The sequence below is a fragment of the Heterodontus francisci genome, chromosome 10 (assembly GCF_036365525.1).
Source record: "Heterodontus francisci isolate sHetFra1 chromosome 10, sHetFra1.hap1, whole genome shotgun sequence".
Taxonomy (NCBI): domain Eukaryota; kingdom Metazoa; phylum Chordata; class Chondrichthyes; order Heterodontiformes; family Heterodontidae; genus Heterodontus; species Heterodontus francisci.
In genome coordinates, this window is record NC_090380.1 from 100,827,422 (window position 1) to 100,854,733 (window position 27,312).

Consider the following 27,312-nt stretch of genomic DNA (forward strand, 5'->3'; position numbering starts at 1 on the left):
GAATCTGTTTTTTGTGATGTTGATTGAGGGAGAAATATTGGGCAGGACACCAGGGATAACTCTCCTAATCATCATCGACATAATGGCATGGGATCTTTTATGTCCACCTGACACATGAGAGAGCAGATAGGGTCTTGGTTTAATGTCTCATCCGAAAAACACCCAGGTCTCTCTTGCTTTCAACAGATTCTAATTTAAAGCCCAACATGGTGTGAACATGTTTTAACATCATCCCGACTCTGCTTTATTTGTCAACACCCCATATCTCATCTAGATCCATTTGTAATCTTTACTTCTCCTTAAGGGTTCTGATGTCTGCACATCTGCAGACTTGTGAATAGTATCACTACTGCCTTCATCCCGATCACTTATGCATTTTGAGAAGCGTGCGTTCGTAGGGAATGTGAAAGATGACTTGTCTGGTAATGCAAACTTCATTCTTCAGATGATGTGCATCCTCCACATAACAGAATCCCACCCACCGAACCAACCATCCCTCATTCTTAAAGGCATATTTTTATGGTGAGCTTATTGTAAAGTGATTATTTTCAGGTCAAAATAAACTATCAGCATGGTGCAGGTCCTGAGGCTTTATATGATGTACAGGTACCATCTATCTGAAACATTGCGACAACATTTCTATTTGCATACATAGGTTCTGGATAAACCATACACTATAAAACTGGTTTCTGTTCCTGGGAAGTTTGGGCAGCGCAGTGGTTAGCACCGCAGCCTTACAGCTCCAGCGACCCGGGTTCAATTCTGGGTACTGCCTGTGCGTAGTTTGCAAGGTCTCCCTGTGACTGTGTGGGTTTTCGCTGGGTGCTCCGGTTTCCTCCCACCGCCAAAGCCTTGCAGGTTGATAGGTAAATTAGCCATCATAAATTGCCCCTAGTATAGGTTGGTGGTAGGGAAATTGAGGGAAGGGGGGGATTTGGTAGGATTAGTATAAATGATTGGTTGATGGTCGGCACAGACTCGGTGGGCCAAAGGGCCTGTTTCAGTGCTGTATCTCTAAATAAATAAATAAATAAATAAAGATACTGTCAGAAAGCCAGTCCATTTTTAATTGCTAGAGAAAAATTGTGTTGCATCACTTCCTATTTCAATTTTCATAAGAAAAGTGACATTTGTTTGTTTTAAAATATTGATGTACATATCTTCCTTGATTGTTATGGATGGGAGTTGAATTAGCTCTTGTTTGTCTTCAGTGATTCTTCGAGTGAGTATTCAGATTGGACAGCAAATGCAGGAATTAATCTTCAACCACCCAAAAGACCAATTAGACGGCGAGCTCCGTGCATAGTGAGCAGCTCAGAAGATGAACAAGATGATAAAGTTAAAGAACTGTGGAATAAAAAGCTAAAGAAACCCAAAGGAAGACCGCGAAAGGTAGTCATAACTTTAAGTGAGTTTTAAAAGAAACCTCTCCAGATAGTTTAGTGAATTAATGTACTCCCTGGTTTTGTCCTGAGCCATTTGGACCAGGCTCAGGTTCCGATGTGATGGCTGTGATGTTACCTGCAGTCAAATAGCCACTTGACACTTGCTGCCTAAGATTTTGCATGACGAACAGTTACTTGGTTAAAGTTCCGAATTCCCCCCCCCTGCCAATGGAATTAAATTTTTTGGATCAGATTGTAGTTCACCACCTTCACCTGGAGCCAGAGCTACAAGTGCAAAGTACTGCTATAAGTGCAAAGTACTGCAGATGCTGGAAATCTGAAATAAAACAGAAAATGTTAGCAATACTGAGGTCTGACAGCATCTGTGCAAAGAGAAACAGCATTCAGGTCAGTGGCCCTTCGTCAGAACTAGATGAGGCCAGGGATTCTGCTGAAGGGTCATCAACCTGAAATTTTACCTCTGTTTCTCCCTCCACAGATGCTGCCAAGTCTGCTGAATATTTGCAACATTTTCTGTTTTTATTGCAGTACTGTTACTCCTGGTGAAATTTGTTCAGATATCTTACCTGCTCAGCTATTTTGTGGAGTGGGACAAACAACAGTGCTTCTTGCTGTATATTAAAAGGAGCAAGAATGCAGATGGCCAGCACTGATGAGGTCTTTAAATTAGATTATTCATTTTGAAGCTCATCTAAATCCTATGTCCATTAATAGCTATTCAAGTTCCCAACTTGCAATGTCATGCCAACGTATAATCTGTTATAATCAGTGCTAAGAAACTATAGTTTTCGGCAACTAACCATAAGTTGGGGAGAGAATAGTGCCATCTACAAATGGTGTGTGTCTGCAATTGCATAATGTTGTTTTCCTCCTTGAAATGCAGAGACCAAATCCTGTGCCAACTGGAGAAGGTACAATTGTAGAGGAATGGCATCCGCCGAAGTGGATCACAGATACTGTGCCGCGCAGGTCACCTTATGTTCCACAGATGGGCGATGAGGTAAGAAAACTGCATCCAGTTACAAACGATAATACAGCAGGGATTCTTTTAATTACACGTAATCACTAAATTTCACAAAATAATTAAATGTTTGTGTCTGGAACAGAAGATCCATCTTGTCTATGATCCAAAATCGTGTGCTGAGTGCATTCTGCAATTTAATTCGGGTTTTTATGACAATTCAATAGCTCAGGGTCACCTTTACTGATGTGGGATTTTAACTCGCATTTGCTTAATTTGTAATCCAGACCTCTACAATTACTGGACTAGTAATCTAGAGACCTGGACTAATTATTTTTGCCCATTCAGGCAAGTTTGTGCCTTAAAAATGGTGGGAGAGATTTTGAGTGATCAGCAGTTGAGCCACTTGTTGCAAAGTACTCAGCCTCTTCTCTACTCTTATAGCCACAGTGTCGATCTGGTTGGTTGAGTTAAACGTTTGGTCAATGGTGACTCACTGGATGTTGATAGTGGGGGACATGTCAATGGTGTTGCAATTGAAGGCTGGCAGAGAAAGTTGGGCTTTTTGTTGGAGAGGCCTATGTCTGGAATATATACTTGATAAAGTAAGAATCCGGTATTTTTGTTATTTCTTCAGTTTGTTAACTACATTTTGAAGTATGTACTACTAGTCTGGTTGTCTAATTAATGGCGGGCTAAGCTTTGCACATATGCAAACTTTAATGTGCTGAACATCCAGGTCGTTTTTGCAGAAATATTTCCAGCCTGAATGGGAATTTTATTTGTTCAGATATTTCATCCAGAACTGGTCAAGCTTTTCCTCTTAGTGTCATTGGAAAAGCAAACTGTTAATATTTTATATCAAGTATGTGTGTACTATACATTTTTTTTTCTTAAATAAAATAGATTTTTTTAAACCAGCATGAGTGCTTGAAAACACCTGTGCATGGAGATCGCTTCTCTGGCTACATTGTTGCCCACTATTTTGCTTGTCCCTGCCACCCAACAGTGATCTCAAACCGTGATCCAGCCTTATCCTGACCACAAGGCAAAGCCATAGTGTCAATTTGAATCCAATTCCACTGCATCACAGCCAGGCCTCATTCATACACTAGCCACATCTTGTCCTCACGTGTGAACTAACATCTTGCCATCCTCCCAGTTCTGCTTCCCAATTTGCAACTTCCATCTAGACCTATCTCCCTGACGCCCAGCCCCACTAAGCACACAACCCAACTTCATTTTAGCCCATGAGCAAAGTGATTGGAGATCCACCAATATATCGTGAAATACTGAATGCCAATTGTTAAAACATTCTACTTGTTCTTTCCCTTGACTTCTGTCCATTTTGAAGTTGGGTGCAAGTTAAGGAACATATATTTTCTAGACATTAAAAAAGCATTTAAAAATACAGACTTGGAGGATTTATACGATCCACATAGATATGACCAGGTCAAACTTTGAAGCATTCCTATGGATCAGGCTGGGAAGAAGACCACTGTTCTTGTCAACTGCTTTGGAGCCTTAACGTGCAGATGTGTAAACTTGCATATGGCTCCCAGTTAAAATTGTTACTGGACTAGAAACCCAGAGACCCAGGGTATTGCTCTGGGGACATGGGTTCGATTCCCACCACTGCAGAAGGTGGAAGTTGAATTCAATTAATAAATCTGTAATTAAAAGCTAGTCTAATGATGGCCATGAAACCATTGTCGATTGTCTTAAAAACCCATCTGGTTCAGTAATGTCCTTTAGGGAAGGAAATCTGCTGTCCTTACCTGGTCTGGCCTACATGCGACTCCAGACCCACAGCAATGTGGTTGCATCTTACATGTCCTCTTAAATAGCCTAGCAAGCCACTCAGTTGTATCTAACTGCTACAAAGTCAATAAAAAGGAATGAAACCAGGCGGACCACCCGGCTTCGACCTAGGCACCAGAAATGACAAGCCCAGCCCTGTCGACCCAGCAAAGTCCTCCTTATCAACATCTGGAGCCTTGTGCCAAAGTTGGGAGAGCTGTCCCACAGACTAGTCAAGCAACAGCCTGGCGTAGTCATACTCACAGAATCATACATGACAGACAATGTCTCAGACACTGCCGTCACCATCCCGGGTATGTCCTGTCCCACCGGCAGGATAGACCCAGCCGAGGTGGGGGCACAGTGATATACAGTCGGGCGGGAGTTGCCTGGGAATCCTCAACATCGACTCCGAGCCCCGTGAAGTCTCATGGCATCAGGTCAAACATGGGCAAGGTAACCTCCTGCTGATTACCACCTACTGCCTTCCCTCAGCTGATGAGTCAGTACTCCACCATGTTGATCACCACTTGGAAGCAGTGAGGGTGGCAAGGGTGCAGAATGTACTGTAGATGGGGGACGTCAATGTCCATCACCAAGAGTGGCTCAGTTGTACCACTACTGACTGAGCTGGCTGAGTCCTAAAGGACATAGCTGCTAGACTGGGTATGCAGCAGGTGGTGAGGGAACCAATGAGGGAAAAACATACTTGACTTCGTCCTCACCAATCTGCCTGCCGCAGATGCATCTGTCCATGACAGTATTGGTAGGAGTGACCATCGCACAGTCCTTGTGGAGACGAAGTCCTGCCTTCACATTGAGGATGCCCTCCATCGTGTTGTGTGGCACTACCACTGTGATGGGATAGATTTCAAACAGATCTAGCAATGCAAAACTGGGCATCCATGAGGCACCGTGTGCCATCAGCAGCAGCAGAATTGTACTCAACCACAATCTGTAACCTCTTGGCCCGGCATATTCCCCATTCTACTGTTACCATCAAGCCAGGAGGCCTACCCTAGTTCAATGAAGAGTGCAGGAGGGCATGCCAGGAGCAGCACCAGTCATACCTCAAAATGAGGTGTCAGCATGGTGAAGCTACAACACAGGACTACTTGCGTGCTGAACTGTGTAAGCAGCATGCGATAGACAGAGCTAAGCGATCCCATAACCACCGGATCAGATCTAAGCTCTGTAGTCCAGCTGTGCATGGTGGTGGACAGTTAAACAACTAACTGGAGGAGGTAGCTCCACAAATATCCTCATCCTCAATGATGGGGGAGCCCGTACATCAGTGCAAAAGATAAGGCTGAAGCATTTGCAACAATCTTCAGCTAGTAGCGCCAAGTTGATGATCCATCTTGGCCTCCTACTGAAGTCCCCAACATCACGGACGCCAGACTTCAGCTAATTTGATTCACTCCGCGTGATATCAAGATACTGCAAAGACTATGGGCCCTGACAATATTCCAGCAATAGTACTGAAGACCTGTGCTCCAGAACTTGCCACACCCCTAGCCAAGCTGTTCCAGTACAGCTACAACACTGATATCTACCCGACAATGTGGAAAATTGCCCAGAACTTTCACAAGAAGCAGGACAAGTCCAACCCGGCCAATTACCACCCCATCAGCCGACTCTTAATCATCAGTAAAGTGATGGAAGGTGTCATCGACAGTGCCATCAAGTGGCACTTGCTTAGCAATAACCTGCTCAGTGATGCTCAGTTTGGGTTCCGCCAGGGTCACGCAGCTCCTGACCTCATTACAGCCTTAGTTTAAACAAGGACGAAAGAGCTGAACTCGCGAGGTGAGAGTGACTGCCCTTGACATCAGGGCAGCATTTGACTGAGTATGGCATCAAGGAGCCCTGGAAAAACTGAAGTCAATGGGAAGCGGGAAAAACCCTCCGCTGGCTGGAGTCATACCTAGCGCAAAGGAAGATGGTTGTGGTTGGAGGTCAATCATCTGAGCTCCAGGACATCACTGCAGGAGTTCTAGAAGGTAGTGTTCTAGGCCCAACCATCTTCAGCTGCTTCATCACTGACCTTCCTTCAATCATAAGGTCAGAAGTGGGGATGTTTGCACAATGTTCAGCACCTTTCTCGACTCCTCAGATACTGAAGCAGTCCGTGTAGAAATGCAGCAAGACCTGGACAATATCCAGGCTTGGGCTGATGTGTGGCACGAATGTTACTTGCTACTTAAGTGCCAGGCAATGACCATCTCCAATAAGAGAGAATCTAACCATCTCCCCTTGACATTCAATGGCATTACGATCGCTGAATCTCCCACTATCAATATCCTGGGGGTTACCATTGACCAGAAACTGAACTGGAGTAGCCATATAAATACTGTGGCTACAAGAGCAGGTCAGAGACCAGGAATCCTGCGACAAGTAACTCACCTCCTGACTCCCCAACGCCTGTCCAGTATCTACAAGGCAAAAGTCAGGAATGTGATGGAATACGCTCCACTTGTCTGGATGGGTGCAGCTCCAACAACACTCAAGAAGCTCGACACCATCCAGGACAAAGCAGCCTGCTTGATTGGCACCCCATCCACAAACATTCACAACCTCCACTTCCAATGCACAGTGGCAGCAGTGTGTACCATCTACAAGATGCACTGCAGCAATGCACCAAGGCTCCTTGGACAGCACATTCCAAACCCGTGACCTCTACCAACTGGAAGGACATAGACAGCAAATTGCATGGGAACACCACTACCTGCAAGTTCCCCTCCAAGTCACACGCGATCCTGACTTGGAACTATATCACCGTTCCTTCACTGTCGCTGGGTCAAAATCCTGGAACTCCCTTCCTCACAGCACTGTAGGTGTGCCTACCCCACATGGACTGCAGCGGTTCAAGAAGGCAGCTCACCACCACCTCAAGGGCAATTAGGGATGGGCAATAAATGCTGGTCTAGCCAGCGATGCCTACATGCCATGAATAAATTTTTAAAAGTCTCTTCTAATGTCATGTCTGTCATGTTAATCACCCTGGTAACTACTGAGGTAAAGTAATAATTTAATATTTTTGCCATTTCGCTGTCATTACCTGTAAATTTATCCGTATATCCCTTAGTGTCCTATCCATATGCTGATTTTTTCTTTCATTTGTCTGTAGAATACTTTATTTCTTTTTGTATTCCTGCAATTTTGCTAATCATGCATATACTTTTTACCTTATGTTTGAAAAACATGTGGCATTCTTTGTAATTAGTGTTAATGTCAATTATGCTTATACCTTAAGTGTTCCACTGATTTACTGGATTGTAGAATCATAGAAATTTACAGCACAAACTGAGACCTTTCGGCCCATCATGTTTGTGCCAAAAAAGCTATCCAGCCTAATCCCACTTTCCAGTCTTGGTCTGTAGACGTGGTACAGCACTTCAAGTGCATATCCAAATATATGCCCCTGGTTAATTGACCTTCATACACCTCAATTAAATCTCCCCTCAGCCTCCTCTGTTCCAAAGAAAACAACGCGAGCCTATCCAATTTTACCTCATAGCTAAAATTCTCCATTCAACATCCTTGTAAATCTCCCCTGTACCCCCTCTAATGTGATCACATCCTTCCTGTAATGTGAGCAGAACTGTATGCAGTACTCTACCTGTGTAGTGTTTTATAGTGTTTTATACACTTATAGCATAACCTCCCTGCTCTTATATTCTATGCCTCAGCTAATAAAATAAAGTATTAAAGCTAATCACTATGTTCATTATTCTCTCTCAGGAAAATGGTCTGTGTGCTTATTCCTGTTACAGAGGCATAGCTATTTCTCATTCAATAACATTGAATTATTATTCACCTTGGACCTTTGAAAGTTATGCTTAACATATGCCAAGCATTCCAATTGTTTTTGTACTGAGGGGTATTTGTTTCAACAGGTTGTCTACTTTCGCCAAGGCCATGAAGCCTATGTTGAAGCTGTCAAAAAGGCGAAAATATACACCATTAGCTTACGCAAACAACCATGGCATAAACTGGAATTTAGGGTAAGACTGAACATTGAATTTATGGAACTAAAATTTGACTTGAATTTATTAAGAGGATGTAAGTGGACTAATTAGAGGTGTTTCAGTAGTTAAATTCTAGATTACAATGGTATTGTGTATACAACTGTGCGGTATTTATATGCTAAAGTATATTAAATATATCAGCTTTATTTTTAAAAACCTATATCAGCTTCATTTTTAAAAACCTATCAATGGTTGCAGATGTTTCATTACTGTTGCCAAGTCAGGAGTAACATTTTAAGGAACCAATTATGTGTTTTTTTTTAAATGGTATACCACAAATTTATGTTTTTGTTTTAAATTTTCACAACTGAAGGTGCCGAATGAGGCACACTTTCGTAGATGGTGGCAGCCATTCTACCCGCATAGCCATTCTTGTGTGAGCATAGACCAGAGTATGTCAATAAACTTATTTCAGTGTCTGATGTTGTTTCCATGTAATATCCCTGTGCATAGCTTTCATCACCGGTTGCTGGGTGGTATGTACCCTTTTTCCCTCTTTTCCTCTCCCACCCCCAAATGGTGAAATTACAAACTCAGCAGAGAATGGAAATGTGATCTGAGCCCTTCTGCTCTATTTGATTTAATGGTGTGTTTACCCATTAGGCCATTATTGGAAGCCATCTTTTCCTTTGCTCCTTTGCTATAGTTGCTCAGTGAACTAATTGCTAAATCTGAAAGGTTGCATTTCAAGTTAGGTTTTTACTAATGATAGGGGTGTCTGTGTAATGAACTGGCTAAAGCAGCATTATAGATTGCGAGATAAATAAAAACAAGAACTGCTGGAAATACTCAGCAGGTCTGGCAGCATCTGTGGAGCAAGAAGCAGAGTTAACATTTGTCAGTGACCCTTCATCAGAACCAGATGAAGGGTCACTGACCTGAAACGTTAACTCTGCTTCTCTCTCCACAGATGTTGCCAGACCTGCTGAGTATTTCCAGCAGTTCTTGTTTTTATTTCAGATTTCCAGCATCTGCAGTATTTTGCTTTTATTATAGATTGCAAGTATTGGCTGGGGTTTAAGTATTTTGAATGCATAACAGTTTCTACTCTCCGGAATTACTCAGAACTTTACTCATTGAACTTGGAGATTTTTGAACTTATTCCTGTTTTAAATAGGATCAAGAATTTTTAAAAATTGTTGGACTGAAATATGAAGTTGGCCCTCCTACACTGTGCTGCCTCAAACTTGCCTTCATAGACCAGGACACAGGCAAAATTATGGATAAGTCATTTTCTCTGAAGTATGTTCTCTGTATTTAATGTTTGTGGTTAACAGTTTAACAAAATTATACATCTGAACTTGATTTTGAAAATTTGTTGCTGCAATTAAGAACATGACTGTAAATCCACTTTTGAGAACTGATCTCAGAAACTAGCAGAATTATCATTCCTAATTTTGTATCTTATTTTAACTGCCAGCTTTCCTCAATTCTTCAGTGAGCATCATTCACTTCAATGAGTACCATTCATACGTTGATGAAGTTGAGCCAGTCCAGCCTCGTAAAGGGATGCTTCGTCAAAAAAATTGAGAAAACGTAGTTATTCTTTTTGCATATTTAAAATCTACAGATATGAAATATAGAAACTCAAAAACTGGAGTAGGACATTTAGCCCTCGAGCCTGTTCCACCATTCAGTGAGGTCATGGCTGATCTGTGACCTTGCTCCATGTACCTGCCTTTGCCCTATATCCCTTAATACCTTTGATTAACACAAATTTAGCTATCTCACATTTAAAATTAACAGTTGGCCCAGCATCATCTGTTTGCAGTGGTAGGAAATACTCAAAGACGTAATAGAAAAACATCTTATTTATTTATTTAGAGATACAGCACTGAAACAGGCCCTTCAGCCCACCAAGTCTGTGCCGACCATCAACTACCCATTTATACTAATCCTACATTAATCCCATATTCCCTACCACGTCCCCACCTTCCCTCAATTCTCCTACCACCTACCTATACTAGGGGCAATTTATAATAGCCAATTTAAATATGAACCTGCAAGTCTTTGGCTGTGGGAGGAAACCGGAGCACCCGGTGAAAACCCATGCAGTCACAGGGAGAACTTGCAAACTCCGCACAGACAGTACCCAGAATCGAACCCGGGTTGCTGGAGCTGTGAGGTTGCGGTGCTAACCACTGCACCACTGAAAATATAACAGCGTAGATTTCAAAATGGAGGGTCATGTTTGACCAGCTTTATTGAATTCTTTGAAGAATGGTAGATAAGTGTAATGCAGGAGATGTAATATATATGGCTGTTGCATGACAAGTTACATTAATTAGAGCTTCCTTTTCAGCCTAGCGCCCTCTACAGGGCACCTGGGACCTATGTGAGTCAGATAAGCAATAGTTTGTCTTCAACCAATCTGATTGGAGAATCTTTACTGAGATTCAGGGATCGCGATGTGTGAATACACTGCACCCATTCAGTGTATTGCAGGCAGCCAGCCATCTTCATGCTGCCTGCGCCTTATCATGATTATTATGAGCAGCCAGTGGTACCCACGCTGCTTATAGCAGCAGGGGCCCCAACATCATTGTTTGCTTTCACTGCTTAAAGCCACTCTGAACCTCTGAAAGGGAAGGTGCGCTATGGCTGCTGCAGAAGCTGATATTCAGAATAGTGCTGTGTAACCAAGAATAATGGTTGACTATGGGAGAGAGTGTGCACCAAGGTTTTCTGACTGCACTGGAGGTCTTGGTGGAGGAGGTGGAAAGGAGGAGAAATATCCTGTATCCTCAACGGGGCAGGAGGCCCGCCAGACACATGAAGAGGTGGGAACAGGTGGTTGCCGAGGTAAATGCCAGGAGGTTAAAGCTGAGGACCTAGATGCATTGTTGTGAGGTCATTAAACTTCTTGCATGAATGGTCAAGATCAGTGAATGTATTTTCAAGTCTCTCATCCTACTAACTGCACCACTGCTTCAACCATTGCTCAATTCACCACACTCCCATCACTCACCTGCCAACAATATCTATCAATCAAGCCTCATGAGTAACATTCATATGCTTCATCTCACTCTCATACACAGTACTGCTGCAAATTTCACAGCCACATCTCACAGCTTGCTCACACTGCCAGCTATTCAACCATGATAGGCACATCACCCAAACATATTGCGTGACACTCGCTGATGCATTTCCCTCTCCCTTGCAGGAGAAGGGGGCGCACAACTGGAGGCAGCAGGAACTAGCTAGAGAGAGAGAGAAGTGCACCTGCATGTTCTTACTCTCATGGAGTAGATGATGTTGTCCATTATCTGAAGGGCCATTGCTGAGGGTGTGGCCAACGGTCGGGCTGAATCCATTGAAAATGACAGTGTCCTTGTACCTACTCTTCCTTTTTTGCATCCCACTTCCCCTTCATTCCACAATCTCATTGTCATTTACAGCATAGAAGGCCATTCGGCCCATTGAGTCCATGCCAGCTCTCCACAGAGCTATGCAGTCAGTCCCAGTCCCCCACTCGATCCCCGTAGCCCTGCAAGTCTATTTCCTTCAGCTGGCCATCCAGCTTCCTCTTGAAGTCATTGATTGATTGACTCTGCTCCACTCCCCTTGTGGGCATTGGGTTCCAGGTCATTACCACCCGCTGCATAAAAAAGTTCTTCCTCATTTTCTCCCTGCATCTCTTGCCCAAAACCTTCAATCTGTATCCCCTCGTCCTCGTATCATTAGTTAATGGGAACAGTTTTTCCTTGTCTAACTTATCTAAGCCTGTCATAATCGTGTACATTTCTATTAAATCCCTCCTCAATCGCCTTTGTTCTAAGGAGAACAGCCCTAGTTTTTCCAATCTAACCTAGTAACTGAAATCCCCCGTCCCTGGAATCATTCTGGTAAATCTCCTCTGCACTCTCTCAAGGACCCTCATATCCTTCCTAAAGTTTGGTGACTAGAACTGGAAGCAATACTCCAGTTGGAGCCTAACCAGAGCTTTACAAAGGTTCAGCATAATTTCCCAATTCCAATCGACATACAAGTTACAGATGGCATAAGCATGCGCCGCCTACTTCCCCTCACCACAATCTTACCTACTTCCCTTTCAGATACCCAAGAGGTGCAACTTGCCCAGTCAGTTGAGGATGACCAAAAAAACAGTGATGAAGGCACACAGTCACTTAAATTCACACTGGACAAACACATCTGCAGGAAGTGTCACCAGCTGCAGAAGCTTGAGCTCTGGGTTTTGGAACTCGAGCGGTTGCTGGAGTCACTGTTGTGCATCCACGAGGCAGAGGACTACGTGGATAACACGTTTAGGGAGATGGTCACACTGCAAGTTAGGTGCATGCAGTCACAGAGGGAATCGGTGACCGCCAGGCCGTCGAAGAGAACCAGGCAGGCAGTGCAGGAGTCCCCTGAGTCTATCTTGCTTGCTAATCGGTTTTCCATTTTGGCTACTGGTGAGAGTGATGGTTCTTTGGGGCAGTGCAGCCAGAGCAAAGTCTGTGGCACCACGGGTGGCTCAGCTGCACAGGAAGGGAGGAAGAAGAGTGGAAGGGCAATAGCGATTTGATAGTCAGGGGATCAGACAGGCGTTCTTGCGGCAGTAAGCGTGACTCCAGGATTGTATGTTGCCTCCCTGGTGCCAGGGTCAAGGATGTCACGGAGCGGCTGCAGGACATCATTCTGGGTGAACAGCCAGAGGTCGTGGTCCACGTGGGTATCAATGACATAGGTAGGAAGAGGGATGAGGTCCTGAAAGCAGATTTTAGGGAGTTAGGAAGGAAATTAAAAAACAGGACTTGCAAAGCAGTAATCTCAGGATTACTCCCAATGCCATGTGCTAGTGAGCATAGGAGTAGGAGAATTGATCAATTGAACTTGTGGCTGGAGAATTGGTGTAGGAGGGAGAGCATCAGATTTCTGAGGCATTGGGACCGGTACAAGATGATGGGCTACAGCTTAACAGGACCAGAACTAATATCTTTGCAGGGAGATTTGCTGGTGCTGTTGGGGAGGATTTAAGCTAGCTTGTCAAGGCGATGGGAACCTGAGGGGTAGCTCAAATTGGAAGGAAGTAAAGCTGGTAACAGGAGGTAGAAAAGTAGCAAGTGATATTAGAAGGCAGGCAGAACAAAGGCAAGCATCAACTAGGCTTAGAATGCAGAATCGTGACAAGATGCCGAGGTTAAGGACACTACCTGAATGCACGCAGCATTTGCAACAACGTAGATGATGTAAAGGCCCAAATAGAGGTAAATGGGTATGATCTAATTGCCATAACGGAAACGTAGCTGCAGGGTGACCAAGACTGGGAACTGAATATTCAAGGATATTCGACATTTAGGAAGGACAGGCAAAAAGGACAAGGAGGTGGTGTTGCACCAATAATAAGGGATGGAATCAGTACATTAGTAAGGGAGGATCTCAGATCGGAAGAACAAAACGTGGAATCTGTTTGGGTGGAGCTAAGAAACAGCAAGGGGCAGCAAATATTGATAGGAGTTGTTATTAGGCCACCAAACAGTAGTGGTAGTGTGGGGCATGGTATTAATCAGGAGATTAGAGAAGCATGTGGCATGGGTTATACAGTAATCATGGGTGACTTCAATCTGCATGTAGAGTGGGTAAACCTAATGAGCACTAATGCTTTGGAGGACGAGTTTCTGGAGTGTGTTAGGGATGGATTTCTGGAGCAGTATGTTGAGGAACCGACTAGAGAACAGCCTATTTTAGATCTAGTTTTATGTAATGAGAAAGGGCTAATTAATAATGTTGTAAAAGAATCTTTAGGTATGAGTGACCATAATATGTTAGAATTTTACATTATGTTTGAAAGTGAGGTAGTTCAATCTGAAGCCAGGGTGTTAAATTTGAACAAAGGAAATTATGAAAGTATGAGGGGCAAATTGGCTGAGGTGGACTGGGAAAATACATTTAAAAAGTATGACAGTACATAGGCAATGGATAGTCTTTAAAGAAGTATTACATACTTTACAGCAACTATACATTCCTTCAAGGCACAAAATCCCCAAAAGTAAAGGCAGTCAACTGTGGCTAACAAAGGAAGTTAAGGATTGTATAAGATTAAAAGAAAAGGCCTATAAAGTTGCCACAAATAGTAGTAAACCTGAGGATTGGGAGGATTTTAGAATACAGCAAAGGAGGATGAAGAAACTCATAAAGAAAGGGAGAATAGAATATGAATGTAAGCTAGCAAAAAACATGAAACTGGACTGTAAAAGCTTCTATTGCTACGTAAAACGGAAATGTTTGGCTAAGACAAATGTGGGTCCATTACAGGCAGAGTCAGGAGAATTTATAATGGGGAATAGAGAAATGGCAGAGAAGCTAAATGATTACTTTGTGTCTGTCTTCACTGAGGAAGATGCAAGAAATCTCCCAGAATTCGAGATCCAAGGGATTTGGGGGAATGAGGAATTGAAGGAAATTAGTATTCGTAAGAAGGTTGTAGTGGAGAAATTAATGGGGCTGAAGGTTAATAAGTCCCCAGGACCTGATATTCTACATTCCAGAGTGTTGAAAGAGGTAGCTGTGAAGATAGTGGATGCATTGGTGATCATTTTCCAAAATTCTATAGATTCTGGAACGGTTCCTGCAGATTGGAAGGTCGCAAATGTCACCCCACTATTTAAGAAGGGAGGGAGAGAGAAATCAGGGAATTACAAACCTGTTGGCCTTACATCTATAGTAGGGAAAATGCTAGAAACTATTCGAAAGGATGTGATAAATGGACACTTGGATAATAATGATCTGATTGGGCATAGTCAACATGGATTTCTGAATGGGAAGTCCTGCTTGACGAACCTGTTGGAATTTTTTGAGAATGTTACTAACAGAATTGATAAAGGGGAGTCAGTGGGCATGGTACACTTGGATTTTCAGAAGGCTTATGATAAAATCCCCCACAGGAGGTTGGTTAGCAAAATTAAAGCACGTGGGATAGGTAGTAATATACTGGCATGGATTAAGGATTGGTTAACGGGCAGAAAGCAGCGAGTAGGAATAAATGGTCATTCTCACATTGGCAGGCTGTGACTAGTGGGGTACCGCAAGGGTCAGTGCTTGGGCTCCAGCTGTTCACAGTATGTATGAATATATATATATGATTTAGATGTGGGGACCAAATGTAGTATTTTCAAGTTTGCGGATGACACAAAACTAGGTGGGAATGTGTTGTGAGGAAGATGCAAAGTGGCTTCAAGGGGATTTGGATAGACTTAGTGAGTGGGCAAGAACGTAGCAGATCGTATATTCTGTGGAAAAATGTGAGGTTATCCACTTTGGTAGGAGGAGTAGATGTGCAAAGTATTTCTTAAATGGTAAGAGATTAGAAAGTGTAGATGTACAAAGGGACCTGGGTGTCCTTGTCAACAGTTCACTGAAAGCTGACCATTACAGCAAGCAATTAAGAAGGCTAATGGTATGTTAGCCTTTATTGCAGGAGGACTTGAGTACAGGAGTAGTGATGTCTTGCTTCAAATGTATAGAACCTTGGTTAGACCACACTGTGAGCAGTTTTGGTCCCCTTACCTTCGGAAGGATATTGCTATAGAGGGAGTGCAATGAAGGTTCACCAGACTTGTTCCTGGGATGGCGGGACTGTCCTATGAAGAGAGATTGGAGAAACTGGGCCTGTATTCTCTAGAATTTCGAAGAATAAGATGTGTTCTCATTGAAACCTACAAAATGCTTAAAGGGATAAAGAACAAAGAACAAAGAAAATTACAGCACAGGAACAGGCCCTTCGGCCCTCCAAGCCTGCGCCGATCCAGATCCTCTATCTAAACATGTCGCCTATTTTCTAAAGAACAAAGAAAATTACAGCACAGGAACAGGCCAATAGATAGGGTAGATGCAGCTAAGATGTTTCCCCTGGTTGGGGAGTCTAGAACCAGGGGACACAATTTCAAAATAAGGGGGAAGCCTCTTAGGACAGAGATGAGGAGAAATTTCTTTACTCAGAGGGTTGTGAATCTTATGAATTCTCTACCCCAGAGGGCTGTGGAAGCTCAGTCATTGAGTATGTCTAAAGCAGAGATTGACAGATTACTAAATATAAATGACATAAGGGGATATGAGGGTCGTGTGGGAAAAAGGCATTGAAGTGCATGATCAGATTGAATGTTGGGGCAGGCTCGATGAGCTGCGTGGCCTACTCCTGCTCCTATGTTCCAATGTTTCCTATGTTCTCAGCCACCAGCTCAGATATTGACACTGTGCATATTTTGGAGGATAGCATAGAGGTGGGATCTGCACGTGCTGAGACACCGAGCACAAGTGCGCTGCAGCCAGGGCAGAGGGCAAGGATAGCATAGGTGCCGGCTCGCCAGAGGGCAAGCCCACATACACGTCCTTCTGCTTAGAATTCAGATGAGGACTTCGATAGGCCAGGTTACAGAAGAATGCTCGTGGATTTACCAAAATGCTTAGTGTATTGGGAAGCCTAGCATAAAGCTTGCATTTAATTTCAGCAAGCATAGAGGAATCCGGCGCCAACTTGGCACAGGGTTTTGTGCAGAGCTTGGAGCCTATTATTTCCAACATGGTGGACAACTCCGTCAGCATATTTGTGGATCCAACCATGATGTAATGCCTGATGCCAATGTCTGTTTCCATTGCAGCACAAGTAGAGTCATAGTCATTTAGAGTCAAGTAGCTTCCATCAAAAGTGAAAGCTCAGCTTGTTGCCATAATGGCAGTGGATACCAGTATTCAAAGGGGATTAAAGGGTGTCGCAAGGGTCCAACAATCTGTCTTCCGAGATTACTAAGATTGTTGAGGCGCTGCCCCAGAAGAGTGGCAGTGGCTCCATGGAGCAGAAACCTGTTGTCCTTTCTCAGGCTAACAGCATTTGTGATTTCACCCCTGCCACTCTGCCAGTTGGGTTTCACTGTTGATTGTCAGCCAGCTAGTCCAGACTGCTATCGCTCATGTGGAGATGAGGCAGTCTGAAGTTGGGCCTCCAAAGCAGTCTGTACTTAACTCCACTGAAAGTCAGCAGTCTTTTGCAAGCCATGATGCAGCCACTTTGTAGGAACATGAGGACAGGCAAAGGCACAAGTAAGACAGGCACTAAGGGGAATGCACAAGGGTAATTCATTGACTTTAATACAGTAAATATGGTTTGGTCAAGAAATATGATGTGGTTTAATTTATGCATTTGGTTTGGAATATCTATTTTGTGTTGGCTTTTACTTTTGCATTGTAGCCATGAGGACAATATGATTGTCAGTGACATAGGTGAGGAGCATAGGATTGTTACTGAGTTGGGGGATTGAGGTTGAGGTTACTGGTATCACATTCTTATTCTGTGGTTAAAGCCTGGGCCGGGCACATAGGTTCTGTTTAAGTTGCACCTTCCCCCTTCGTGCTCCAACTCTTCCTTCTCGCCTGATAGGTCACAACTGTTCCCTCATGATGACAAGGTTGTGCAGCATGCAGCATAACTTGAGACCTGCTCAAACGAATGTTGCAGAGCTCTTCCGGAGTGGTCCAGGCAGTGGAATTGTTTCTTCAGCTTGCCAATAGGCTGCTCTATCACATTTCTTGTGGCAGCATGGCTCTCATTGTATACATGCTGCGCATGTGCGCAGATTCCGAACCAGAATCATGAGGCATGTCAACAGTGGATAACCATTGTTGCCTGCTAGCCACCCTTTGGTTTTCTGTGGTGGCTGAAATAAGCTGGCAGTACGGACTGCTGCAAATGAACTGCCAGGATACCAGACATTGATCTGCATGATTTGCCGCCTACTGTCACACACCAACTGGATGTCGAAGGAGTGGAATCCCTTTCGGTTCTGGTCAGTGGCAGAGTTGATATGCGGCACCCACAAAGCAGTGTGCATGCCATCAATGGCACCCTGCGCCATGAGGAAGCTGCCACCTCTCTGGAAAAAGAGAATAAAATGAAGTTTTTCTTTGAATAGAGAGCTTTAGTGTCCTCCCTTATGCAACAGTGGACTGCAAACTGTGAAATGTTGCTAATAGCTACAGCACCAGCCTGGAAAGAGCCACACACACAAGGGCCCTTTGCCCAGGTCTTTGCCTTGCTGTGACGTTGAAGTTGTGGCTGCAGCAGTTGGCAGATTTCAGTGAAGACCTCCTTAGCAAAGCATAGGTGTCTTAAACATTGGTCATCACTGAGTTTCAGGTAGGAGAATTGCTCCCTGAACCCCCAGCTAGACATGGCCTCCTGCTGAGAACCCTTCTTTGTCTCCTTGCTTCTCTCTTCTAGCAGCTTGTCCTGCTCTACATGGCCTCTGCTTATTCTCCCACTCCCAAGGTTGAGAGGGTGTCGGCTGGAATGTGAAGTTCGAAAATGGCAGTGCTGGCATCACATCGATGTTCCGTGCTCATTGAAGTCATGATCTGTATGCTATGCATACTTCTGGTGGATGTTAAATGTGTACCCACTAATTCCTTTACCAAGATGGCACCTGGCACCTTTTGGGTCAAAATTGTGTACCTGTACTGCGGACATTATTTTGGTATTGTAAGGGGACTCATCAGTCTCAAAAATTGGAGCTATTGGCCCATTTGTGCCCACAGTGAGTGTAACAGAAAGTGTAAGTTGACTGTTGATTTATTACCTAATCATGTACAGAAAGCAAGCTAAAGATAGGAAAAGGAAGATTGGATTAAGAGAGAAGTAAGAGACAGAAAAAGTAACATTAATTTTTTTTCATACCTCCGATAATAAAAATCTGAAGGAATGAGACTCCACATTGTCGAAGTAAATTTTCAGTGCTAGAGAGGTTGTTTGGTAGTAATTGAGACATCATTGCGTTAAAAAATCACTTGGGCTTAAATGGACAAGGCCTAATTTTTTCTGGAGTGTTTAGTGGCGATCTAGTAGGTAAGCAGTGAAACTTCACTCCAGCTAATGCTGTTTGTCTCAGTGAGGTATTGATGTAGCAAAGGTTGTAGAGAAACAGGGAAAATCGGACAGCAACTTCCTGATTTCCATGTTTAACTGAACACGTGTGGACTCTGCAAGCTGCTGTCCGATTTATTCCATGGTTATGGTGAGTGTTGATAGCCTCCCATATTCCTCCTGCAAAATCCAGGCCAATGTTCTGGATGTAACTTTTCACCAATTTGTTAACTAGATGTAAAGTCTACTTCTACAAGTTTTAGTGATCCTGGGTATGTGCTTCTGTTGGAATTAATGATGATTGTAACATATTAAATTGTTGTTTTTAACTGAACTACATATTTATAATTTTCTATATATTTGTTACGTTTCAGATACAGAGCAAAGCTTCTTTTCACTTTGCTCCAGTAGTGCAACTTAATCCCCAATCTTAATTGACTACGTCCCCAAACCAACTATCTTGCTTCCTCATGTATAATTATGGTCAACCTCTTATTGTTTGGCTTTTTAAAAAAAAAGCCAAGGGGAATTAAAATGAAGTTGTTCTGTGTTCCAGGTACCACGACATGCCTGATGTGATTGATTTTCTTGTATTACGTCAGTTTTATGATGAAGCAAGGGAGAGGAATTGGAAAGCTAGTAAGTTTTAGTTCATTCTTTTTGCCAGTTTAAATCTGCTATTTCTAAAAGAAAGTAATCTTAGAAGTCTGCCATACATCTTTAGCAGTATTAAAGTTTGGATTTTATTTCTTTTTTTTATTGTTCTGAGGTTATCCAGTGCAGGATATTTGACACTTGTCCAGAAGATGGGCTGGAGATCAGCTCCATAACTTTCACAAGTGCTGTACTTAGCTTCCAGAAAGTCCTTGGAATGACTACCGCTCAGCTTGGTTCTTTGCCACAATTTCACATTTGTGGGGCATGATCTATTAGTTTAGTGGACCCACAGTACATTCATATTACATGAATGCAATTGAACAATATTTTAGTGATTTTTAACCTTGCGATTTATGGCTGTGGCGTTGCTGTGCAAGTGTGGGCATTGTGATGCAAAGATTGTACATTGCAACATTATGATGTTTATAATGTGGTTAAATGCTGCACAGAGTACAGTTTTTGAGAATCCAAGGTTTTAACAGCTTTTCTTGGGCTCTGTATCAGTATCTTGAAGATGATCAACCTGAAGGCAGTTTTGAAAAAAAAAGTCCTCTTTGATACATATTTTTCCCCTTCTAATAAAGAAACTTCACTCAAATTTCGGCTGAAGCTCCACTTCAACAGGTTGATGGGATGTGACTTTCCCTTCAATTTTTCTTTTCTTGGCTGGAGGGAACTGTTTGCTTTGGGAATATAATGGTCAGTTTTTGATAGGTTTTCAATGTAGGAAGAGAAACCTAAGTGTATTGTTGCATTTTATTGTAAACCCTTGAGTATTGTAAGCTGTCACTATCCTGAATGTAGATAACCATCACTTCATTCATATAATGAATTATCGTTCATATTTCTTTTGTTACAGGTGACAAATTTAGGTCTATTATAGATGATGTTTGGTGGTTTGGGACCGCATTAGGTCAGGAGCCATTCCAGTCAGCATATCCAGATAGTCACTTCCAATGTTACACTGTACGGTAAGTTGGGTGGAACTGTATCTGAACTCGAGTCTGGTCCTATTAGGTGTATGGCTCTATGTTTTTAAATGCATTTATTTGAGACTAAAGATGTGTGATTCGGTAAATGAACACAAAAAGCCATAGATAAATTAAGCACTAAGAGTTGAGAAATGTGTATATAATGCTCAGTGGCAGAGGAGTTACAGATGGCATCAAGAAGTTCGAGAATCATAGAATGGTTACTGCACAGAAGGAGGCCATTCAGCCTGTCATGCGCATGCTAGCTCTCTGCAAGATCAACTCTGCTAGTCCCACTCTCCTGCCCTTTCCCTGTAGCCAGCAATTTTTTTCTCTTCAGATGCTTATCCAGTTTCTTTTTGAAAGCCACAGTTGAAACTGTTTCCACCACACTCTGAAGTAGTGCATTCCAGATCCTAACCACTCGTGCATAAAAAAAAAAATTTCCTCATGTTGCCATTGTTTCTTTTGCCAATCACCTTAAATCGGTGTCCTCTGGCTCTCAACCCTTCCACCAACGGGAACAGTTTCTCCCTATCTACTTTGTCTTGACCCCTCATGGTTTTGAACATCTCTATCAAATTTCCTCTAATCTTCTCTTCACCAAGGAGAACAACCCCAGCTTCTCCAATCTATCCTCTTAACTGCAGTCCCTCATCTCTGGAACCATTCGTGTCGATCTTTTCTGCACCCTCTAAAGCATTCAGATCCTTCCTAAAGTGAGTTGCCCGGAATTGGACATAGTACTTCAGTGTTTTAAGAAAGTTTACTATAACTTCCTTGCTTTTGTACTCGATGCCTCTATTTTAATAAAGTCCAGGATCCTGTATACCTTTGTAACCACTTTCTCAACCTGCCCAGCCATCTTCAACGATTTGTGCACAAGTACTACCAGCTTCTTCTTTTGTACCCCCTTTAGAATTGTACACTTTACATTATATTGCCTCCCCTCGTTCTTCCTGCCAAAATATATCACTCCACACTTCATCTGCCACATGTCTGCATTCCACCAGCTTGTTTATGTTCTCTTGAAGTCTCACTAGCCTCCTCATAATTCACAATGCTTCCAAGTTTTGTGTCATCTGCAAATATTGAAATTTGTTGGAATTATTTTGCTTCAAGGAATAGTGCCACTATGCTTTTGAATGGTTACAATGACCTAAAAAGCAGAAAGACTACAATACCTCTGCTACTTTGATTTATTGAAGAGCTGCCTCACTTGCACTTTTGATGCCCTTGTCCCCAGCAAAACTTTCATGATCTCCAATCTCAGTTGTTCTCCCTATCCCCCCTCCCCATTATGGTCGCCATCTTGACTGTCTGAATAACATAGTGCATGATAGTTTAGCTATCCATCATCTGTTCTGGCTTGAGCATATGAAGTGCCATTGGGCTTTGCTGTCCTCTGCCAAAACTGTCCATTGCTGCAGGATTGTCCTAAAGAGCAAATGTAACTCCCAGCTCTTTTTCTTTGCTACCAACTATTACCTTAAACCCTGCCTCTTCTACCCTCTCTCGAGCAAGTGCGAAGGTCTTGAACTTTGTCACCTCGGTTGTAACCGTTCGTCCAGTTGTCTGTTATTTTCTTCCCTTACCACACAATGCTTAACCTTCCCTAGCCATGAACCTGCATCTCTAATTCCTGTCATCTCTGCTCAGACCGACTACCCAGCTTCCCTTCCTGGTACCACTGCGATCCAACATTGTGATGGCTCAATCACTCCTTCAAAGCAGCCATCATGACATACCCTTGTCCAAAAAAAAACTACCCTTGACTTCCCTGTGCTGGAAAACCACATTTCTGCTTTGTCCACAGATGCTGCTAGATTTGCTGAATATTTCCTGCATTTTCTGTTTTTATTTCTGATTCCCAGCATTCGCAGTACTTTGTTCTTGTATCTCTATTTCCAAACTCTCTTGACTCTCCAAAGTCCTTAAATGTGTTGGCATCACCCAAATTCATGCCCATATTTCTCAATACATGCTGTTAGAATCTCTTCGGTCCAGTCAGCCTCTGACAAAGTAATGAAATGGCCCTAGTTAAAGTCACAAGTTGTATCCTCCGTTACTTTTTGAAAATTCTTTCACGGGATGTGGGTGCCGCTGGCTAGGCCAGCATTTATTGCCCATCCCTAATTGCCCTTGAGAAGGTGGTGGTGAGCCGCCACCTTGAACAGTTGCTATCCCTGTGGTGTAGGGTTGTTAGGAAGGGAGTTCCAGAATTTTGACCCAGCGACCGTGAAGGAACTGCAATATAGTTCCAAGTCAGGCTGGTGAGTGGCTTGGAGGGGAACTTGTAGGTGGTGGTGTTCCCATGCATCTGCTGCCCTTGTCCTTCTAGGTGATAGAGGTCGCGGGTTTGGAAGGTGCTGGCGAAGGAGCCTTGGTGAATTGCTTTTTCCTTAACCTCTCTGCAGTCTTTGACAGAGTTGACCATGCCATCCTCCTCCAATATCTCCTCTGTTGTCCAGCTCAGTAGGACTGCTGCCCATCTCCAGGAATGACTTGTGTTTCAACCCTGCACTATTATCTTGGGAGTCCCGAAGGAACCATTCTTGGTCTTGTCTTCTCTATCATCTATGTGCTGCCCCTTAGCGACACTGTCCACAAACAAGGGTTCAGCTCTCACATGTATACTAGTGGAACGCAGCTCTACCTCTCCACCATCTCCCTTGCCACTATTTCATTAGACTGCTTGTATGGTGACCAATCTTAGATGAACTGCATTGCTTCCCAGCTAAACATTGGGAAGATCAAAGCCACCATCTTTTGACCCGTCACAAACTATGTATCATTGTCACTGATTCTATCCTCCTTTGTGGCCATTGTCTAATGCTGAACCAAACTGTTTGCAACTTTGATGTCCTGTTAAATTCTGAGTTGAGCTTCTGAGCGGGAGTCGGCTGGGAAGCCCTCACGCCTGTTCTGCCATTTCATTAGATCATGCCTGATCTGCATCTGAACTCTCATCTACCTGTCTTGATCCTTTAACCCTTAATACCCATGCCCAACAAAAATCTATGTTTATCTACTTTGAAATTTTTAAGTGGCCTAGTGTCATTAGATTTTAACGGGAGTGAGTCCTAGATTTCCATTGCCCTTTGAAGAAGTACTTACTGACATCAACCTGAATGACTTACCTGTCGGGTTATGCCCCCTTGTTTGGACTTCCCCACGAGAGGAAATAGTTTCTCTCCAACTACCTTATCAAATCCTTTAATCATTTTGAACACAATTAAATTACCCCATAATTTTCTTCATTCAAGAGTAAGCAAGCCTGGTCTGTGCAACCTGTGTTCATAATTTAACTTTTTTCATTTATGTCCTCTTTAACACAAAGGCTACTAACTTCCCACATAACAGCGTCCACCTTCGTCTCTGCATTACTGCTGGACTGCAGAGAAATGGAGAGCATTCTCATCTTTGGCAGCCACTGTTGGCATCTAGGATTCTCAAGTCAGATACACACAGTGTGATGCTGTTTGACTCTGTACCTCATTACACATAGCTGATCTGGAAATGCTTAATGCCAACACTGGTGACCAGAATGTTACATTTCCCAGCTGTGACATTTCTTGCCTTGATGAACACAGAAAACAATTTCTGATGATTTTTTTAAGTGTTAGATATTCGTCAAAACATTGAGATCATCACATTCAAAACAAATGTTCACTGAATCAGCCAGAATATCAACAGTCTGCTTCACTCGCAGAACGTGTCGGCACAGAGAGGTCATAGACCAGAGTGCATTGCAAAAACAGTGTAAAAGTTGGGAATTTGCAAATGGAAATACTTGTGGTTTGTGGTACAGGTAATATGTATTTTAATCTATCTATAACTTAAACAAGAGCAATTAATTTTTTAGTCAGTCTTGGGTTGTGGGTGTCACTGGCAAGGTCAGCATTTATTGCCCATCCCCAATTGCCTTTAAAAAGCTGGTGAGTTGCTGCCTTGAACTGCTGCTGTCATGTGGTATAGGTACACCACAGTACTATTGGGGAGGGAGTTCCAGGATCTTCACCTAGTGACAGTGAATGAATGGCGATATAGTTCAAGAAAAGAGGGTGTGATTGAGTCAGGCAGGTAAGGGAACCCCAGGTGCAGTGCTGGTAAGTAAAGGGGAGCCAGTGGATGTAGTGAGTATATTTGGATTTTCAAAAGGCATTCGATAAACTATCGCATTAAAGGTTGCTACACAAGATAAGGGCTGATGGGTCCCAGTGGATTGAAAAGCCGCAAATGTAACACTTCTGTTCAAGAAAGGAGGGAGACAGAAAGCAGTAAACTATAGGCTAGTAAGGCTGTCGTCTTTTGTTGGGAAAATGCTAGAATTCATTATTAAAGAGGTAGTAGCAGCACATTTAGAAAGTCAATATGATCAGGTAGAGTCAACATAGTTTTGTGAAAGGGAAATAGTGTTTGACAAATTTATCAGAGTTCTTTGAGGATGGATAAATGGGAACCAGTAGATGTAGTGTATTTGGATTTTCAAAAGGCATTCGATAAGGTACCACTTAAAAGGTTACTACACAAGCTAAGAGCTCATGGTGTTGGGGGTGGTATATTAGCATGGATAAAGGACTGACTGACTAACAGGAAACAGAGTGTCGGGTTAAATGTGTCATTTTTAGGATGGCAAACCGAAACCAGTGGAGTGCCACAGGCATCACTGCTGGGGCCTCAACTATTTGCAATCTATATTAAGGACTTGGATGAAGGGCCCGACTGTGTTGAGGCCAAATGTGCTGACTATACAAAGATAGGTTGGAAAGCAAGTTGTGAGGGGGATACAAAGAGTCTGCAAAGGGATTTAGATAGGTTGAGTGGGCAACTGCAAAGAGGAGCATGAGCTGATGCTGTGTAACTTCCTTTGCCTTTTTGCTTCCCATGAAGCAGGCTGAGATCAATAATTCATCTTTTGAAGAAGTTATGGGTATAGTCCTGTGTCCTGCTACTCTGACATAGTAAATTCATTCTCTTACTGTAATAAGATAACAAAACAAACTCTTATGTAGTACCTTCCACCTGCTACCATATGCCAAAGCACTTCACAGTCAATGCATTACTTTTTATCTGTACTCACTCCAGTAGCCAATTTGCATGCAGTAAGGTCCCAAAGACAGTTGCAATATTGTCATGGTCCTTTAGTTTTTTTTTTCCGGAATATGCAGTTTGCCTTTAAGGCTTGCAAGGGATCAGTATTGCTTTAGCCTCAGGAGTTATAGGAAGGTGCATTTTCGTTGCCTTAGAAATAGCCATTTGAAGACTGCAATTCAAAGGGTGCATTCTCGTTACCATAGATACAACCACTTGGAGTGAATCTCATGTTCTACATTTGTTACAATTCAATTTTGAACTGGCTGTTCGTTGAAGACAGTTTGTTCTAACAGACACAGCAGACACAACTGGTGTTGGCACCTGAAGAAAGAGCTCTCAACCATTTAAACTGAAGGAATAGGATTTTAACTGTTTAATTATTATCTCAAAATTTAAAAAAAAAGTAAATCCAAAACACAGATCTCTGGTAATTTAAATTGAAGAAAAAGAAGTTAGACTGTGACAATCTTTTATCCCTCAAAAAATTCTAAAGTCAGATTGATTCTATCGAATGTGTTTGCAAGTCGTTAATTGTTAAAATTTGCTGGAGAAGGAAAGCATCACGTACTGCTGCTATCAGACTATGTACTGTTCTACTGTGGAAGAACCTTTTTTCCCCCATCGGACGTCTGTGAGGACTTCAAGCAACATTGAAGTGTAAATTTGCAAGGACTCTATTTTTTTCTATTTTAAATGTTGTTTATATCTTCATAGTGTTTAAGAATTTAGTTCTTCTAATTAAAGAGTTAATTTGTTGATTTAAAGACACCTGGTTTGGTTAGTCTCATTCGGGGGTTAATAGATGGTACAATTTGGCTGGGTCTTTGTTTAATTTGTCAAGTTTTAAACGATATGTTAGCCGATCTGTGGAGCGACAGGATTGAATTAACAGTAAAATAAAAGCAAAATACTGCGGATGCTGGAAATCTGAAATAAAAACAAGAAATGCTGGAACCACTCAGCAGGTCTGGCAGCATCTGTGGAAAGAGAAGCAGAGTCAACGTTTCGGGTCAGTTCCGAAGAAGGGTCACTGACCCGCAACGTTAACTCTGCTTCTCTTTCTACAGATGCTGCCAGACCTGCTGAGTGGCTTCAGCATTTCTTGTTTTTATTTTATATTTGAATTAACAGTATGTTGGTCCCACCAGAATCAGAATCGTATATTTCGATTGGGGGCTTTGACGGGAGCAGTCGGTGGTAACAATATAAATAAGAACATAGGAAATAGCAGGAGTAGGCCATTCGGCCCCTCGAGCTTGCTCTGCCATTCAACTAGATCATGGCTAATCTTACACCTGAACACCATTTCCCCGCACTATCCCTGTATCCCTTGATATTTTCAATATCTAGAAATCTATCGATAATTGTCTTCAACATACTCGATGGCTGAGCCTCCAGAGCCCTCTGGGGTAGAGAATTCCAAAGATTCACCACCCTCTGATTGAAGAAATTCCTCCTTACCTCAGTCTTAAATGGCCTACCTCTTATTCTGAGACTGTGTCCCCTGGTTCCAGGCTTCCCCAGCCAAGGGAAACAT

The 27,312-nt window shown here is 42.8% G+C and overlaps 1 protein-coding gene across 2 annotated transcripts in view; it reads left to right on the forward strand.

Moving 5' to 3' along the window:
• The window catches only part of LOC137374683 (bromodomain and WD repeat-containing protein 3-like), a 197,287-nt gene that overhangs the window by 108,692 nt on the left and 61,283 nt on the right, over positions 1-27,312 (forward strand). For both annotated transcript variants that reach the window (XM_068041166.1, XM_068041167.1), the window contains exons 23-28: positions 1,212-1,392; positions 2,290-2,406; positions 8,067-8,174; positions 9,316-9,440; positions 19,607-19,689; positions 20,567-20,678. In XM_068041166.1, coding sequence (XP_067897267.1) covers positions 1,212-1,392; positions 2,290-2,406; positions 8,067-8,174; positions 9,316-9,440; positions 19,607-19,689; positions 20,567-20,678 — 726 coding nt within the window. The remainder of the gene's footprint in view (positions 1-1,211; positions 1,393-2,289; positions 2,407-8,066; positions 8,175-9,315; positions 9,441-19,606; positions 19,690-20,566; positions 20,679-27,312) is intronic.